Below are 15,755 nucleotides of genomic sequence, written 5' to 3' on the forward strand. Positions count from 1 at the left end.
TAATTGCTAAATAGCTACTTGCCGGCTCTGACAGGAGAGCAACAGCAGGAGCAGCTGAGGTTAGGAACTTACAGGAAGGGGAGGGAAGCCCTCCGATTCTGGCAAACTTAACATAGGCAGACATCTGTAGGTCTTCCCTCCCCATCCATTCACTCTCACTCATTTAAATCGTCTCTTCTCCCACACTGGGGCAACGCTCAGGGTGCCCAATTGTGAACGTAAACACACACAAGCAAACACAATGGTGCTGAACACGTAGCTCCCAAAAGCACAAGACTGCTGCTTTTAGGCCCCATCTGCTATACACATTTAAAGCAGTATCACATCACTTTAAACAGTCATGGTTTCTCCCAAAGAATCCTGGAACTGCAGATTGACAGAATCCAACAACATCTGCAGGACCAGAGGCCAGTCACCACTGCTTTAAAGGGTATAACCTGCATTGTGAAGCAATGGTAGACAAAGCAAATTGGTAGTCGACGCAAATGTTTCAAAGCAGGTGCTGGATGGGAAAATCCACTTGAGCTGCTGAGATAATGTCTAGCTCAGCCCTTAATCATTCTTTATATGCCTCTGAAATAATCCCCCCCCCCAAAAAAAGTATGACATTTCTGTTTTGACTAAAATATCTATACCCTTTTCTTACATGATTTTAGACACACTTTTGCCACCACCACTATTTGAGAGGAGGTGGTACAAGTGTCTGAAAGGAAAATGGATAAACCAATTTAGGTTTGGGGTGACTATTACCAAGTTAAGGAGGGGGAAATACATGGTGGAAACAAAAATATTCCTAGTTTATATAGCCATGCGTTTGAATTTTTTTGTGGTTACAAATGCCGCAAATTTCTAACAAGGTATTTAATGTTGCTTTCCAATTAATGAGAGGATTCAGGGGTATTGGGGAGGGGCAGGATTCGGCTCCCTTAAAGGCCAATTAGACCTGTTTTCTTTATAAAGTACAAAACTTGTTTTTACAGGTGAAAGAAAAATGTATGCCCCCACCTACCCCAGCTTAGATTTTTTTGTATGTGAGTATATCTGATATTCCTGCATTTGAGCATTCATATTTACCTCAGTGTTTCCTTTCCAAGCTTTGAGGGAACAGCAGGCAAATTGGCCATGAAAATGTGACTGGGATGAATCACTGAATGGATAAATCCCCCAAATATTTGCTTCAGCTGGCTAAAGATTTGAGGTTAACCACTGCCATTGGTTTTAGTAAGGCAGCTGCCCCCCTAGTCCCCTTCCATATCTCATTTGCTTCCAGAAATATTAAGGCAATTAAACCAAGAGGTCTTTTATGTGTGGTTTTTTAGTAACAAAAGGCTTCCAACTTTATAGCCATGATGACCTGAGAAGACAATGATAGTTGTTCTTTCAAATGTGTTCAACTGATGTCTTAAAGTTTAATCTTGTGGACACCATAATGAACGAGTCTTGCAAGGTGTGATTACCTAAACACAAGAGCTGTGGTGGTTGTACACATAGATGTCATGCATGAGAAGATAGCACTCAATGACAGCTTCTGATACAGTTCCCCTTCCCTTAAGTGGTTCCCTCCAGACATATCTGAACTATTGTGAGATCACTTGAGAGCCCACAATAATGGCAGACAAAGGCCCCTCTGGGAGAGAGCCTGCTGTACCCCTGGTGGAGTTCTTGAATGTTAACAATTGAGTCTTGGAAGCAAACCACTGGTTCACCTTTTGGAGCAGGGTGATGTTCTGTACTTGATTATTCCATTTTTGAAGTGGTATCTTACCTCCTGTTTAGTCTGTTACCTAATTATGTTGGCTTATTTGTATTGCTTTATACATTGTTTAGTTTGAGCTGTTAAATTAGGTTAGCTTATTTGTATTGGGAGCGATTCCACAATGCTTTCTTCCAATTGTTTCATCCGTGCAAGCATTTCCGTTTGCCTGGTGGAACAATTGCCCCTCCTGCCCACCCCACATGCTCTGTTGTGAGGGATTATTCAACCCTTACAAGGAACTGGGCGACAGGGGGCACAGGGATAAGAGAAGGGAGAAAGTCCCATTGCACTAGCAGGACTGGTTGCACTGGTTCCTGCTGGTGTGGCAACTTTGTTGAATCTGGCCCATAGTTTTCAACAATGTTGTGTGGATTGATTTTTTTTTTTAAGGACTTACTGATATTAGAAACAGTTATAAATAATCATATGTTTTGAATTGTTACACTTACTGTTCATTTCATATGTTGTGAGCAACTTTGGGCATAATTTTCTGGGGGAATGACATACAATTAGATAGATGATGAAGATAGTATCTGTGAAAATGGAAAGGAATAGATTATTTCACAATAAAGGGCTGAAGTTGTTAACATACCCTTCCATGTTGCTTCTCTATGGTTTTGTAACCATAGCAGTATTTATGCCCATGTAGGTCTATTGGGTGTATTGCTAGTGGGAGATCAACTAAATGGTAGAAATTTTGAATTCAGAAGAAAGATATAGCTCAGAGTTTTAGACCATGCAAACCAGGCAAGGACAGAGTGAGAGGATTCCTTAAGTCAATTGTGGCTTCTCTGTATCCTATTATTCTAGTCTTAGTCATTTCTTCACATTTCCACAGCAATTTGTAACGATATATATATATATATATATATATACATCCTCATGAAAATTCACACAATTCCCCCTAAAATAATGAATTTTTTATGTTTTGCCCAACATTTTATGCACAATTTCCCTATTATATGCATCTTTGTACATGCAAGTTGATTAGAGAACTGCATCACAAAATTTGGAGAAATATGAATTTTGAAGGATAGCTATGTTTTTGGTTTGCGAAGTGTGAATTAGGTAGTTTCTCATTTAACTGCAGACAAAATCACATTTCTTCCCCATCGCTGCTGATGTGACAACAGCCCCTTAACAATGCATTGAGAAAGCCTTTTCTTTACTGTTGTTTGGAACAGGATAGGGCTATCCCTCTTTTCCTCCCTTTCCTGTGGGCTCCAATGGAACTGTTCAGCAGAAGGATGAGGTGGATGGATAACTCAGGTATCGCCATAGAGATTTGGCCCCAGAGAATATAGATACCACCTTTTTCAATAATGATGAAATCAATGCAGTAAACATTTTCCCCAAATATGTCAACTCATCCCAGAGTGCTTGCTTTTGGGCTTTTCATTTTTGTTCTCATAGATCCAACTCTGACTATTCCATCGTCAACATTACAAACACAGGGATGGAGGGGCTTGTTTCCAAATAAAAAGAGGTTTTATTAAGATAATGACTGACATTTTTTTGTTTGTTGTGGTGGTGGCATTGTACATCTATTGCAGCTTTTTAAGAGAGACAACAGCAAGTACAAAAGAAAAAGAAAAAACCAAACCGGGCTAAATGTCTCTAATCATTAGCGTCACAGGCTATTGTCCATGCTACCAGGTTCTGTATCCAAAACTTCATTCCAGAAAATTCCAAAGACTGACTTAGTTTTCAAAAAGTTTTTTTTTTTAAAAGAAGTCCCAACTTAATTGGATATAAATAACGCGCACTGGACATTTTAAAACTTTGATTTAATTACACATAAATAAATATATACAGATTTCAAAACAGTTCGGTTTGGCCTCCTTCAAGTTCTTTCTTGTGCTTTAATCGTTTATTAATTTATTATTATAAGTATAATCATTTATTCATTATTTAATATTACTAAAAAAATTGAAAACTCAAGGAGTGGAGGCTGGTGGTGTAATCTCACTCATCCTGGGTCCAGGTCAGCTGAATGACAACTCGACAGAACAGAGCGTTTGCAGGGAACTCTGTTCCTTTTAGCGGAAAAACTGCTGAAACGTGTGTATTGGTGCGTCTGGTCTAAATCAGACAAAGCCCACTGTGATTTCCAATTGGTCAAAATGTGCAAACGAAGTCGCAGAGCTGCTCAGTGGCAGTGGAACAGGTGAGGTTCCTTCTTCCTTGACCCATAAGTCTGCAACGGAGGTGAACATCAGCAGACACCTCGCTTGCTCTTTCTGCCTCATCTCTCTGGGCCTGTCCCATGAGGCAAATTAAAAACATCCCCCTAGCCTTCTTGATCCCACTAAGACCTCTTCATTTTACATTGCTCGCTTCTCTCTTGGGACAGCTCAACATTGCATGATTATGGGCTTTTCAAAGAAAATGTTTTTTTTTTTTTTTTTTAAAGAAAAAGCAATTGCACATGTAACCTGGTTTTTGGTATCCACTACTGAATACCCAAAGTGTCAACAGCAACCACCAACTGCTCTTGATTTTACTTCCATCTCTGTGAGGCCCACGTGGATGTTCCTCCTTCTCCAGTCACATTTTGTTGAGTTGGTTTCAGAGATGCATCTGTCACAGTTCAGAAAACATGGCAAGAGAAAGGGGGGGGGGGTCTTCGCTGTTGCTGCTTTTCTTTTCCCAACATTGATAAGACCCAAGCCTCCTATCTCATGAACTGGGAAAGGGGAAAAACCCTCTGACTGGGCAGGCTGGGGAACTGTGGCGTCATTTCCGATGTTTCACTTCCTTTTCTGATGTTTTGGAGTCGCTGACCGGGTGGCCGTTGCCTGTGCTGTTCATGAACATTTTATCGAGCCCTTTGAGCGACTCCACCAAGTAGTTTTGGAACGCTGTAAGTGCCGCGCAGATTGCCGGCCCCCCAAAACCGTGAGTTATTAAGCTGAAGTGGGTCAAGCAACTCTGAACTCCGGGTTCCAGAATGAGGGAAGGGCGGCTGTTTCCAAGTGGAGAGCGATCTTGGGCCATCAAATCAGCAAACTCTTTGCAGATTTGCCTAGAATGAGAGAAGGGGAGACATAACCTTAAACAAAAGAAGACAAAAAATGACACAAGCAGGCGTAGCTTGGCAGCTCCAATGCCATGGGCTGGGGATTGCTTCCCCTCTGTGGCAGGAGGAGGAGCCACCATGTCCCAGGCTCACACGGCAGCAGCACATCTGGCATCGCATCTACACATTGCAACATGTTTACATTTTAGCTAACTTGTGCCTTAGAACAGAGGTGAGTAGACTGCTCTAGAGATATAAACCGCAGGAGCAGAATATTGCTCTTGTGCTCTGGTCCTTCTTACTGGTTTCCCACAGGTATCTGGTCGGCCACTGTAAAAACAGGAAACTGGACCAGATGGGCCATTGGCCTGACCCAGCCAGACTCTTCCTATGTTCTTAGGGATTGCAGTAAATTAACAAGTGTTTCTGATTCCCAGTGGTTCATTGATAGCAAATCCAAAAAGCCCCACTGAAATGAGGCTGCTGAAATCAAGAAACCTTAGGGCAGGGGTGGGGTACCAAAGGCCAAATGTGGCCCTCCAAACCTCTCTGTTTGGCCCCTTCAAAAGTCTCTCCTGGCCTGGCTTCACAGCCAATAACCTTTGCCTAGCTGGAATTTGTCCACCTCTGATAACTCCTTTGCCTTCAGTTGGTGGATGTTGGGGTACCAGAGAAAAACAAATTAGATCCCACAAGGCTAAAGTCTGCTCTCTCCTGCCTTTGAGAACTAACAGCTTGGACTCTTCACAGAGTATTTTTGTGTGTGTACTTGTAACCAGTATAATTCATAGCTGGTGAATCTGACTTCTCCAATAGGAGAGTCTGCAAATTTATAATTTGCAGCCTACAATTCATTTGGTGATTTTATGAAACAACAATTTTCTGATTGCTTTTGAGAGTTTGGTGGGCAGAGAAATTGCCTGGAAACTGTCTTGTGATGGGATCTGTCTTACAGAATTTGGAACACCAAGCTAAACACTGAAATACAGGCCTGCCCAGAAAATTGTTCAGCATATTTGGGGATCGTTCCACCTGGGAATCTGTATACAATGAAGGCAGATAAAGAGGTATGTTTGGTATGTCTGTGTGAGAACTACAAAGCTTCTTCCCCAGGAGACCACCAGATTCTGTCTCAAATTCTTTTTAAGCATTGTAAAATTTTCTTTGAACCAGGCTTGAGCAGTGATCCAACATTTTATTTTATACTTTTACTGGATGTTGGCTTTAGCAGATTGTTAACTTGGAACATCAGGATAATACAAATTACATCAACAACTGCTGGGCTGGGGAATCTTTGGAGCTGTAGGACTCCAGTCCCATCAACCCCAGCCAGCGTAAGCAATGGTGAGGGAAGATGGGAGAGTTGCAGATGAGCAACATCTGGAGAGTCAAAGGTTCCCCAGCCTTCAACTACTAACTAGTTAACAGTACAATCCTATATATAAATGTCTACTCAGAAGTATGTCCCACTAAGTTCAATAGGGCCTACTCTCAGATAACCGTTTGTAGCTTTGCAGCCTAAATAGTTCACAACCATCATAACAGAACTGCAAGCAAAAATAGAAACCAGGGAATTGTAAATAATTTTTAAATAAGTAAACATAAGAGCTGCAAAAGATTCCAGGGAGAATTTGGAAGCTGTTTCAAGTATAAAAGTATTAAATGTTCAAAGCTGATGTTTAAAATTATTACCTTAAAATCTCTCTGCATGGCCTAAGATTAACATTATCCTTCACAGAGTTGAATTCCACATTTAAAAATTCTATTTCCAAAAGAAAGTCACGTTTGAATTCTGACATTGTGCCAGGGAAATGTTAGTTTAAGCCAGACTTCACCAACCTTCCAGGTGTCCTAAACTAGAGTTCCCAACAGCCAAAATTAATTCAAAATTAATTTTCACAACTGTGGCTCTCCCTTTTTTGGAGACTCTCCCTTTTAAGGCAAAAGGGGAAGGGTAATTGTATGGACTCTATACTCACTTGGTTGCTAATAGCATGTTCTTCCGAGCATGAAGCTCACCAGGGTCGGAGTGCTGGCGGCAGAGGTACTCCGCTGCAGCCTTAGCTGGAAACTCTGTTTCGCACACATAACCGAAATCTCGGGCGAGGTGAACAGCCTCACCTGCAAAAGAAATATATTCATGAGCATGTATGGTCTTGTCTGCTACTGATACTCAGCATAATCAACTCTGCATGGGGTGGAGCTCATAGGGGTGTCAATTTCAGCTTCTCTCAGTTTCTGATTTTTCTAAGCCAAACTCCCAACTTATCACTATCTCATGGTGAGAAAGTCAAAGTTGCTTGGCAATATCTCTCTTTGTGCATTTTGCTTGTGATCAGGAGAGTTCTATATAAAGCAGAGTAGCCTTTGGAGAGGCAGACTCTTAAAAGCATGGGTGAAATATGTTAATTTCAGTTTCTCAGTTTCTTGTTTTTCCACTCTGAAGCTCAGTCCTCCAAATTTTCACATCACTTGGTGGTTGTTTGAAAGAAAGTCCTCATGAAAACACATCAGCAGTTTAGTGCGTTTTTATCCTAATATACACGTCTGGATACAATTTTGCCCATTGTACACATTTTTCGCAAAGCAATTCTTCCCTTCATAAATTTGTTTTTTATGTTATGCTCACTAAAACATGCATTTTTATGCACACTTAACAAGAAGATGCATTTTTGCACATATTACTTGGATGGAGAACTGCATTGCAAAATCTGGAGAAGCGTGAATTTCGAAGGATGGCTGTGTTTCAGTTCACATCTTGTTTTGGAAAGTGCAAATTGGGTAAATTTGCCTTAAAATGTGAAGTGAATTTAATTTCTGCCCACCCCTATGTGTGGGTCTCTGGACTTTTCAACAGCATGAATAAGCAGGGCTATCAGCTAAGTATAAATCTCCTGCCCTTTGATTGATCTGACTGAGCAAAGCAATTGATCTATTATGAAAGCCTCAACATAGGTGCCAAAATTTAGTAAATAAGGTCACAATTTAGAAAACAAAAGCTGCTGCTTATAGTTAGAAGAAAAGTTATTTGTAATGTTTTAAAAGCAGATATACTAATAGTATATATATTGCTGGTTCTTGCGTAGTCCAAACAGCAGTATACTGTGTACACCCAAACACACAAATATAGTATAGGTCAAAGTGCTGGTTTTGACCTATAAAGCCTTAAATGGCTCAGGACTGCCAGACCCTGTGTTCATCATCTGAGGCCCTTTGTGTGCCTCATCCATGAAAAGTCTGGAAGGTGGCAACACAAAAATGGTCCTTTTCTGCTCCCTGTTTTGGGAATGCTCTCCTCAGGGAGGCTTGCCTGATGCCTTCATTACGTATCTTTAAGTGCCAGGCAAAAACATTTCTCTTTAACCAGATCTTTGGCTGATTAACATTCTATGTCCTTTTAAATGTGCTTGTGGGAAGGGGGTTATTGGTTTGGTTTTTTGTTCTTGTTCATGTTATGTATTTTGTGTTTCTCATTTTGTATTTTTATGTTGTGAACCACCCTGTGAACTTCAGATGAAGGGCAGTATACAAATTATTATATACAAATTAATAATAATAATAATAATAATAATAATAATAATAATAATAATGGCGTGCACACATGGGAAGCATCAGCACAGGGGGAGAATCGTAGAATTGGAAGGGACTCCGAGGGTCATCTAGTCCAACCCATAGCTGTCAACCTTCCCTTTTTTGGTGGGAAATTCCCTTATTCCAGCGCCGTTTCCTGCTGTTATCCCGGATTGTTAGATATCCCGTAGACTGTCCCCAGGACAGGTGAGGCTGCTGATCCCTTATTTTCAAATCTGAAAGTTGACAGCTATGGTCCAACCCCCTGCAATGCAGGAATGTCAACTAGATCATACGTAACATGATGGCCAAGCAACTTCTTAACAACCTCTGAGGAAGGAGAATCCACCACCTCTTGTGGGAGCACGGGGGAATTGTTTTGCTTCTTATTATATTATGTATTTTGTGGTTTTATGCTGTAGAAACACCCTGTGATTTTTTTAAATTAATAATAATAATAATAATACTGGAACTCCAAGGTTTGCAGAAGTACAGGGGCGTGACTGTAAGAAGGCCCAGTGACAACTGAGTATGCTCAGCAGGCATAGGGGAAACCAGGGGGTGTAGAATCAAAAAGAGTGGCTGGAAGCCTGAATACAGCCCCATGCCCACTGCCCCACTGCAGAGAAGGAGCACTTAGGTCCCAGAACTGATACAGATGGTTCCCTATTTTGTTGCTTGGACACGTCTCCCTATCCCAAGTACAGTGGAGTACATTTTATTTTTTTGAACATTTATAACCCACTTCTAATCCATAAGAATATCAGAGCAGGGTACAAGGCATAAAATAACTTAACTGAATGATGAAATGATGCAAAATTCCTAAAGCATAGGACAGAACCGCCACGCGTCCTCTTTTGGTTCAAATGTGTGCACATCCATGAGAACTAGAAACTTGAGAAAGTTTTTAAGCAACTTAAAAAAGCTGGTTCTGCTTGGGTATCCAAGAGCAGATTCTGCTTAGAACGGCTAAAGAGCAGCCTGGCTTCCCACCACAAGCAGGGTGGAAGCAATGCTCTGGCAACTAGGTTAATGCACTTGGGATGGATGGCATAATCCAGCAATCAGCAGGGGAGCGGAGATGAATTAACTCTGTCTGTCTAACCAGGGTTTCAGAAGCTGAGCATGATCAATTGCCATCAGCTCTGATTACTTCCGCAGGGATGCCTGAAGATGGATCAATTTCACCGATGAGAGGGCATTTCCATGGAATGATGGAATACCCCAGCCTGAGCACCATGCCCTAAGGAAGCCTCAGTGCTCATCGCAGACAATGCAGACAAGGCCATCTCTTTCTCTTACTCCTCTTGCCTTCCATGTGAAAAGCCATCAGATGTGGACCCTCCTACCCAACCCCAGGAAAAAGAAAAACGCACTACTCTATGGTTGCTACACAGCTGGAAAAGGGGGTGGAGTAGAGCTTTACATGCCACCCAAACAGAGAGAGGATTTGAGGAACCTTTGCATATTATTATTATTTATTGAATTTGTTAGTTGCTTTATCTTGCCCAGGGCAACCCAAAGCAACTTATAACCAACCAAACAGACAGACAAAATCTCCACACAGATACATTAAAACCAAGACAAAGAAGGAAATGGATTACAAACATACATGCAGGGCTTTTTTAAAAGCCAGAACTCAGTTCCAGCACCTCTCAGGTGGGCACCATTGTCATTATAAAGGAACAAGGGAAGTGTTCACAGTGAGTTCCAGCACCTCTTTTTCTAGAAAAATAGCACTGCATATATATGAGCATGCTAATTTGCATGTATAGCTGCAAACTGAGAAATAATGACTATAATTTAAACAGAGGTTTATCTGTTCCCCAACCCTGTCCTGCAGGCTTACAGGTCATCGTCAGGATGTTTTGTAGGGGGTTTACAAATTTATTTATCATTTAATATAGAAATTCCTAAATTCTGCCTAAGGATCCCCCCTTTAATATGTAGAAAGCTCTTTGTTATTGTTGAGCGGTCCAGCTTGGCTCCCATACAGCTTTGCTATTACAGTGGTACCTCGGGTTATAGATGTTTCAGGTTACAGACTCCGCTAACCCAGAAATAGTACCTCGGGTTAAGAACTTTGCTGCAGGATGAGAACAGAAATTGTGCTCTGGCGGCGCGGCGGCAGCAGGAGGCCCCATTAGCTAAAGTGGTACCTCAGGTTAAGAACAGTTTCAGGTTAAAAACGGACCTCCAGAACGAAATAAGTTCTTAACCAGAGGTAACACTGTATCTATAATAATGGTTGGGGAACAGCCCTCTCCCTCTTTGGCCTTATCCTCCCCTGTCGCAAGTAAGCTTAAAGAAAGGACCCAATTGTGTGAAGGTGGCCATTTTAGAATGTCAAATTGCCACACAGGGACTGCAATGGAGAGGACGGCAGCATGTGAGCAGTTTGTGCCTTCTTTCCCCAACTGCCCCCCTTTGAAAATCTATCTGCTCTACATGTCAGACAGGTCTAGGAGAAATGTCTTATATACATGGGACCTTTTCCTGCTAAGCATGAATGTTGGGTGGGATAGGGGGCAAGGAGGGGAGACTATGGACCAGACCCAAAGGCTCTGTAGGATGCAACTGGCCTGTGAGTCCCATACATTGATGTATATTGTTGTTTTAAATAATACTAATCTATCAAAGGAGATAGTGAGATATAGTTAGATTTTTAAATTTTTATTCTGCTTGTTTTCTGTCATTTAAAGCTGGGGGGGTATCCTTGGCTTTCACAGCCAAAACAGGATTTATTTTTGGAGTGTGCCATAGTAAGAATGATGCACCCTTAGTGGAGCCCACCTCAACTGGAAGGAGAGGAGCCAAAAACAGAAATTCATGCAAAAAATCAAAGGGCAGACTCTGCACTTTGTAAGTCGCTTTGGGTAAGTTTTCATGGGGAGGAAAGTGAGTAACAAATGTGAAGAAGTAGTACAGCCAGGACCCTGGGGCTGTCAGGGCTTGGTTGAAACGTAAGCCTAGCCCTTTCGATATGTAGGGCTAGCCTTGTTCCTTGGTCAAACATGCCATCATCTGTAATTTCATCCAACCCCCTGAACAGCAGCCAGTGACAGCTCCCAGCTGTCTGGGCTGAGTCAAAAATGTGTCTTTCCCTGTCCTCCTTTTCTTCTGATGGTAATCAACCATTCAAAGGAGCCAGGCCCAACTGCCTGGGGAACAACCGCTGCCTCACAGACCTGTTCGTTTCATTTGCTGCCAACAAAAGAGATGGGCTATTCCTCCTTGGCAGCTGCCTTTTGGGCCACAATGGATTTCAGAGCAAAGCAAATGCACAGTCCAAAAAACTCCTGTCACCGTGTGTGTGTATGTGTGTGTGTGTGCGCGTGCGCAAACACGCAAACACACACACACACAAACACTTCCCAAGTCGAGGTTGCCAGGATGACAACCTCTCTCATTTACCATGAAGGCTAGAGAATAACCCCATCCTGCCTCCTCAGTCCTTCAGGTGCCTGATAGTTAATCTTTTGCCCATATTAATCACAGATTAATAAGGCTCCTCCCCACGCCACCTCTACTTATACAGTGGTACCTCAGGTTACAGACGCTTCAGGTTATGGACTCCACTAACCCAGAAATAGTACCTCGGGTTAAGAACTTTGCTTCAGGATGAGAACAGAAATTGTGTGTTAAATTTTTATTTTGCCAGGTCTTTGACCTTAACTGAGTTTCTCTCCTGCTGTTTGAAGCTTTATCCTCTGTATTTGTTACTTTTGTGCTTTCATTTTTAGAGTTGTCTCCAATGCTATTCTTACTCAGGACAGACCCATTGACCAGCTTAGGTCCATTCATTTCAATGATTCCACTCTGAGTAGAACTTAGGGAAGCTTTTAATGTTTAATAGACTATTGTATTTTAATATTCTGTTGGAAGCTGCCCAGAGTGGCTGGGGAAACCCAGCCAGATGGGCGGGGTATAAATAGTAAATTATTTATTATTATTATTAGGTAGCTACAGCCAATAATATTTACTGCTGGTTTTATATTCGATTTTAAATCTTGTTATAAGCCACCTTGGGGGAGTTTTAATGGCTAAGGCACAACGTGTGTTTTAAAGAAGCATATAAATGAAGCACCCCGCAAATCCCACAGACAGGGTATCGAAGACAAATAATATGAAGCCCTCTCATGTCTAACAGGAGAGGATATTTTGAGCGCTAAACACCCCGTGCATCTTCCAAGAAATCCACTGAGCTCCCGAACTGAAGGAGCCTTACCTTCCACCAGTGACGTTAGCAAGGTGACATTAGCTGCTTTACGCCTCCCAGCAGGTAGATTTAATCCTATCTTCTCCAACCTTTCCCTTAAACACCTTCCACCATTTTTAGATTTTGCCCTAGAAGAGGAAAGCAGAGAGATAAGACAACTTGAGTGGATGGGAAAGAAAAATAGTGGTGTGGGCATATGGGGAGAAACCATACATTATTATTATTCATTGTTCTTCTACAACCACAGGGCAATTCAGAAGTCTATTTCGAGATGCAAATACACTTAAAGGCTACACCATACATTTAAAGCACATGGCCTCTCCCAAAGAATTCTGGGAACTGTAGTTTTTAAGGGTGCTTGGAACTGTAGCTCTGTGAGAAATACATGACAGCTCCCATGATTCTTTGGTGGAAGCCATGGCTTTAAACATGCCTTAAATGTTCAGCGTAGATGTAAGCTCTGCAGCTGTTCTCACATGCCAAAACCACCACTCACCCTATCCCTACCTTCCCTGGCTTGGTGCCCTCCAGATGTTTTGGATTGCAACTCCTGCTGTGAGAGGGAAGGGGAGGATAAACAATTCCTTGAATTGCCACCATCCACCTCCCACAGTGGTCCTTCCCTCCTCCAATTGCCACCACAGGGGAGCCTGAAGACCCACTTGCCCTGAGGGGAGTGAGAAGAAGCAAGCCGTAATAGCCTTTTAAAGCCAACATTTCCATTGTAATTTTAAAAAAGAAATAAAATTGATGCTGATCCTTGTAATAATATTATGTAAACCGCTGTTATAAGCCTTGTGGAGATGCTGTGGAGGGGATGTTCAGATCCTGAGGACTGGGAAGAGATCAGGCCGTTGGAGCTTAGATTACTCCTAGCAGGATTGGAGCCCCAATAAATGTCTGAGCCAGAGGAGGGGGCCATGATCAAGGGAGTCAGGAGATGGATCCTGTGGAGAGTCCAAACCCCACTTGGGACTGACAAGTGATATGGGTTGTTTTCCTTCTTATTTCGTTAAAATATTTCTCCCCAGGCTTTCCTCACATAGCTCAAGGGGCAGAGACTTACAAAAAGTATTCAAATGCCATCAGAGAGCTGGTTTTCCCACTAAAGGCATTAGGAAGCTTATGGGATATAATATTTTTCTTAAACTGCCCATAAAAAGGTGATCTGAAAAAAATCCATGCCAGTAGGTCGGGAAACATTGATGTTAACAGGCAGCAAGATATGGGTGGGGTCTGCTATGGGAATCAACAATAAACAAAAATGAATGGAGTTACAGAAATGAGTGAACACGTTCCAGAGCCGTAATGAACTGGATCAGTTTTCTTGGTTTCTCACCTCCGGAGGACTCCGCCAAGAAGAGAAGCGTTTAAACATTCAGGGGGCGAGAGCCGCCTCTGGACCTCACCAACGGTCACTTTGTACTTTGAGGTGGAGCTGAGGAGAGACAGGCGGCCAGGCACAGAGCAGAAGACTTCATTGGGGTTTGTCACCCCTCCAATCAGGGTGTCTTTGTTCATAGAAAGGGCGGAGATGCTGGTGCCGTTGGCTTTTGACGGGATGGGCACTATAAGGAAGGAAGATAAGCACACTCATGAGAGAGTGAAGAGGCGTGGAGCCACAAAACAAGAATTGTATCTTATGAGTAGGAATGAAAGTATCTGTGAATTTCTGTTTTCTCCAGTTTCCCTTTTTCCCAATGTTCAAATTGTTTCTCCAAATTTATGAAGTATTTTTATAAAAAAAATAAGAAAAATCCTTTTTGATTAATGTACACATTTTTGAAAACAGCTTCCCCAAATAATGTATTCTATATGCTATTTTCACTAATAATAATAATAATAAATTATTTATACCCCGCCCACTCTGGGTGGCTTCCAACAAAATATTAAAAATACAATAAAACATCAGACATCAAAAACTTCCCTAAACAGGGCTGCCTTCAGATGTCTTCTAAAAGTCAGATCATTGTTTATTTCCTTGACATCTGATGGGAAGGTGTTCCATAGGGAGGGCACCACTACTGAGAAGGCCCTCCCTCTGCCTGGTATGCATTTTATTCACTTTCTGCCTAACACACACACACACACACACACACACACACTATAATGTTTGGTTCGAGAACTGCATCACAAAATTTGGATAAGTTCAAACTTCAAAGAACAGCTGTGTTTTGATCTCATATTATTTTGGAAAGTATGACTCTGATAGATTCACCTTTCAATGCTGACTGAATCAAATTTCTTCTGCATCCCTACTCAAGAATGTCTATTATAAGCTGTGACCAGCTCCAGAGGAGCAGCCATTGGGACCAGTATTAACACCCAGCATCAAGCCTTCCATTTTAATTATCCACAATGCACTGGAGCCACCCTAAGCTGAGGGCATTGTGGGAAGGAGAAATGGTGGGCAACTCACAGCTGCTCACCACATATCACAATGCTGTTGTTTGCTGCTGCTAGCAGCAGTTAAGCCCACCTGGGGGAATTGTGGGAAGGACATTTTGCCAGGGTGGGAGGGATGCTAAAACCCAGAGTCAACCCTGGTAGCTAAATGAGTGTGCTGCAGCAAAAACAAGAAGTATCAAAGACTAACAAATTTATTGTGAAGGAAACTTTTGTGGGCTAGAGTCTACTTGGTCAGATGCATCATGGAGCCTTGTTTTTGGTTAGCAGATGGGCATAAAGAATTCTAAACCATGGGACCAAAACACCATGAAATGCAAAGGTTTATCTGCCAACTGAGAATGAGACTTCATGCATCTGACACAGTGGGCTCTATTCCAAAGAAAAGGTTCTGCCAGAAAAATGGTTAGTCTTTAAGATGCCACAAGAAATCTGGTTCTTACAGATGTGGCGACGCTGAAAAATAATCAAGGAGTGTTGGGGAAAGGTGTTTACGATTATCAAAACAAGACATAACATTGACTGAACTTCTAATTAAGCCCACTGAAAGAGAGGTGATGGTGGGGGAAGGGAGACTCAAGAGAGGTTTTATAGAGAAACGTGAGGAGAAACTGTTGGTGGATAAATAGCCTCTAGCACAGCGTCATTTCTAATAGCAAACTCAGGTGGTGCATTCCAGCCAATGGGACTGGAGACAACACTTGGCTAGTCACAAACATGAGGGAGGTATATCAGCCTGCTTGGGGGAAACTCCAAAAGTTTACTGAAGTACTCATTTATTAATT

The 15,755-nt window shown here is 42.0% G+C and overlaps 1 protein-coding gene across 4 annotated transcripts in view; it reads right to left on the reverse strand.

The window, feature by feature from the left end:
- Positions 1-3,222: 3,222 nt before the first annotated feature.
- Positions 3,223-15,755, reverse strand: part of TFAP2E (transcription factor AP-2 epsilon) — a 70,933-nt gene continuing 58,400 nt past the window's right edge. For all 4 annotated transcript variants that reach the window (XM_028738918.2, XM_028738915.2, XM_028738916.2 and 1 more), the window contains 4 exons: positions 13,904-14,132; positions 12,574-12,692; positions 6,755-6,896; positions 3,223-4,781 (listed from right to left, as the gene is read on the reverse strand). In XM_028738918.2, coding sequence (XP_028594751.2) covers positions 4,493-4,781; positions 6,755-6,896; positions 12,574-12,692; positions 13,904-14,132 — 779 coding nt within the window. In that variant the 3' untranslated portion in view covers positions 3,223-4,492. The remainder of the gene's footprint in view (positions 4,782-6,754; positions 6,897-12,573; positions 12,693-13,903; positions 14,133-15,755) is intronic.

This window comes from Podarcis muralis, chromosome 7 (assembly GCF_964188315.1).
Source record: "Podarcis muralis chromosome 7, rPodMur119.hap1.1, whole genome shotgun sequence".
Taxonomy (NCBI): domain Eukaryota; kingdom Metazoa; phylum Chordata; class Lepidosauria; order Squamata; family Lacertidae; genus Podarcis; species Podarcis muralis.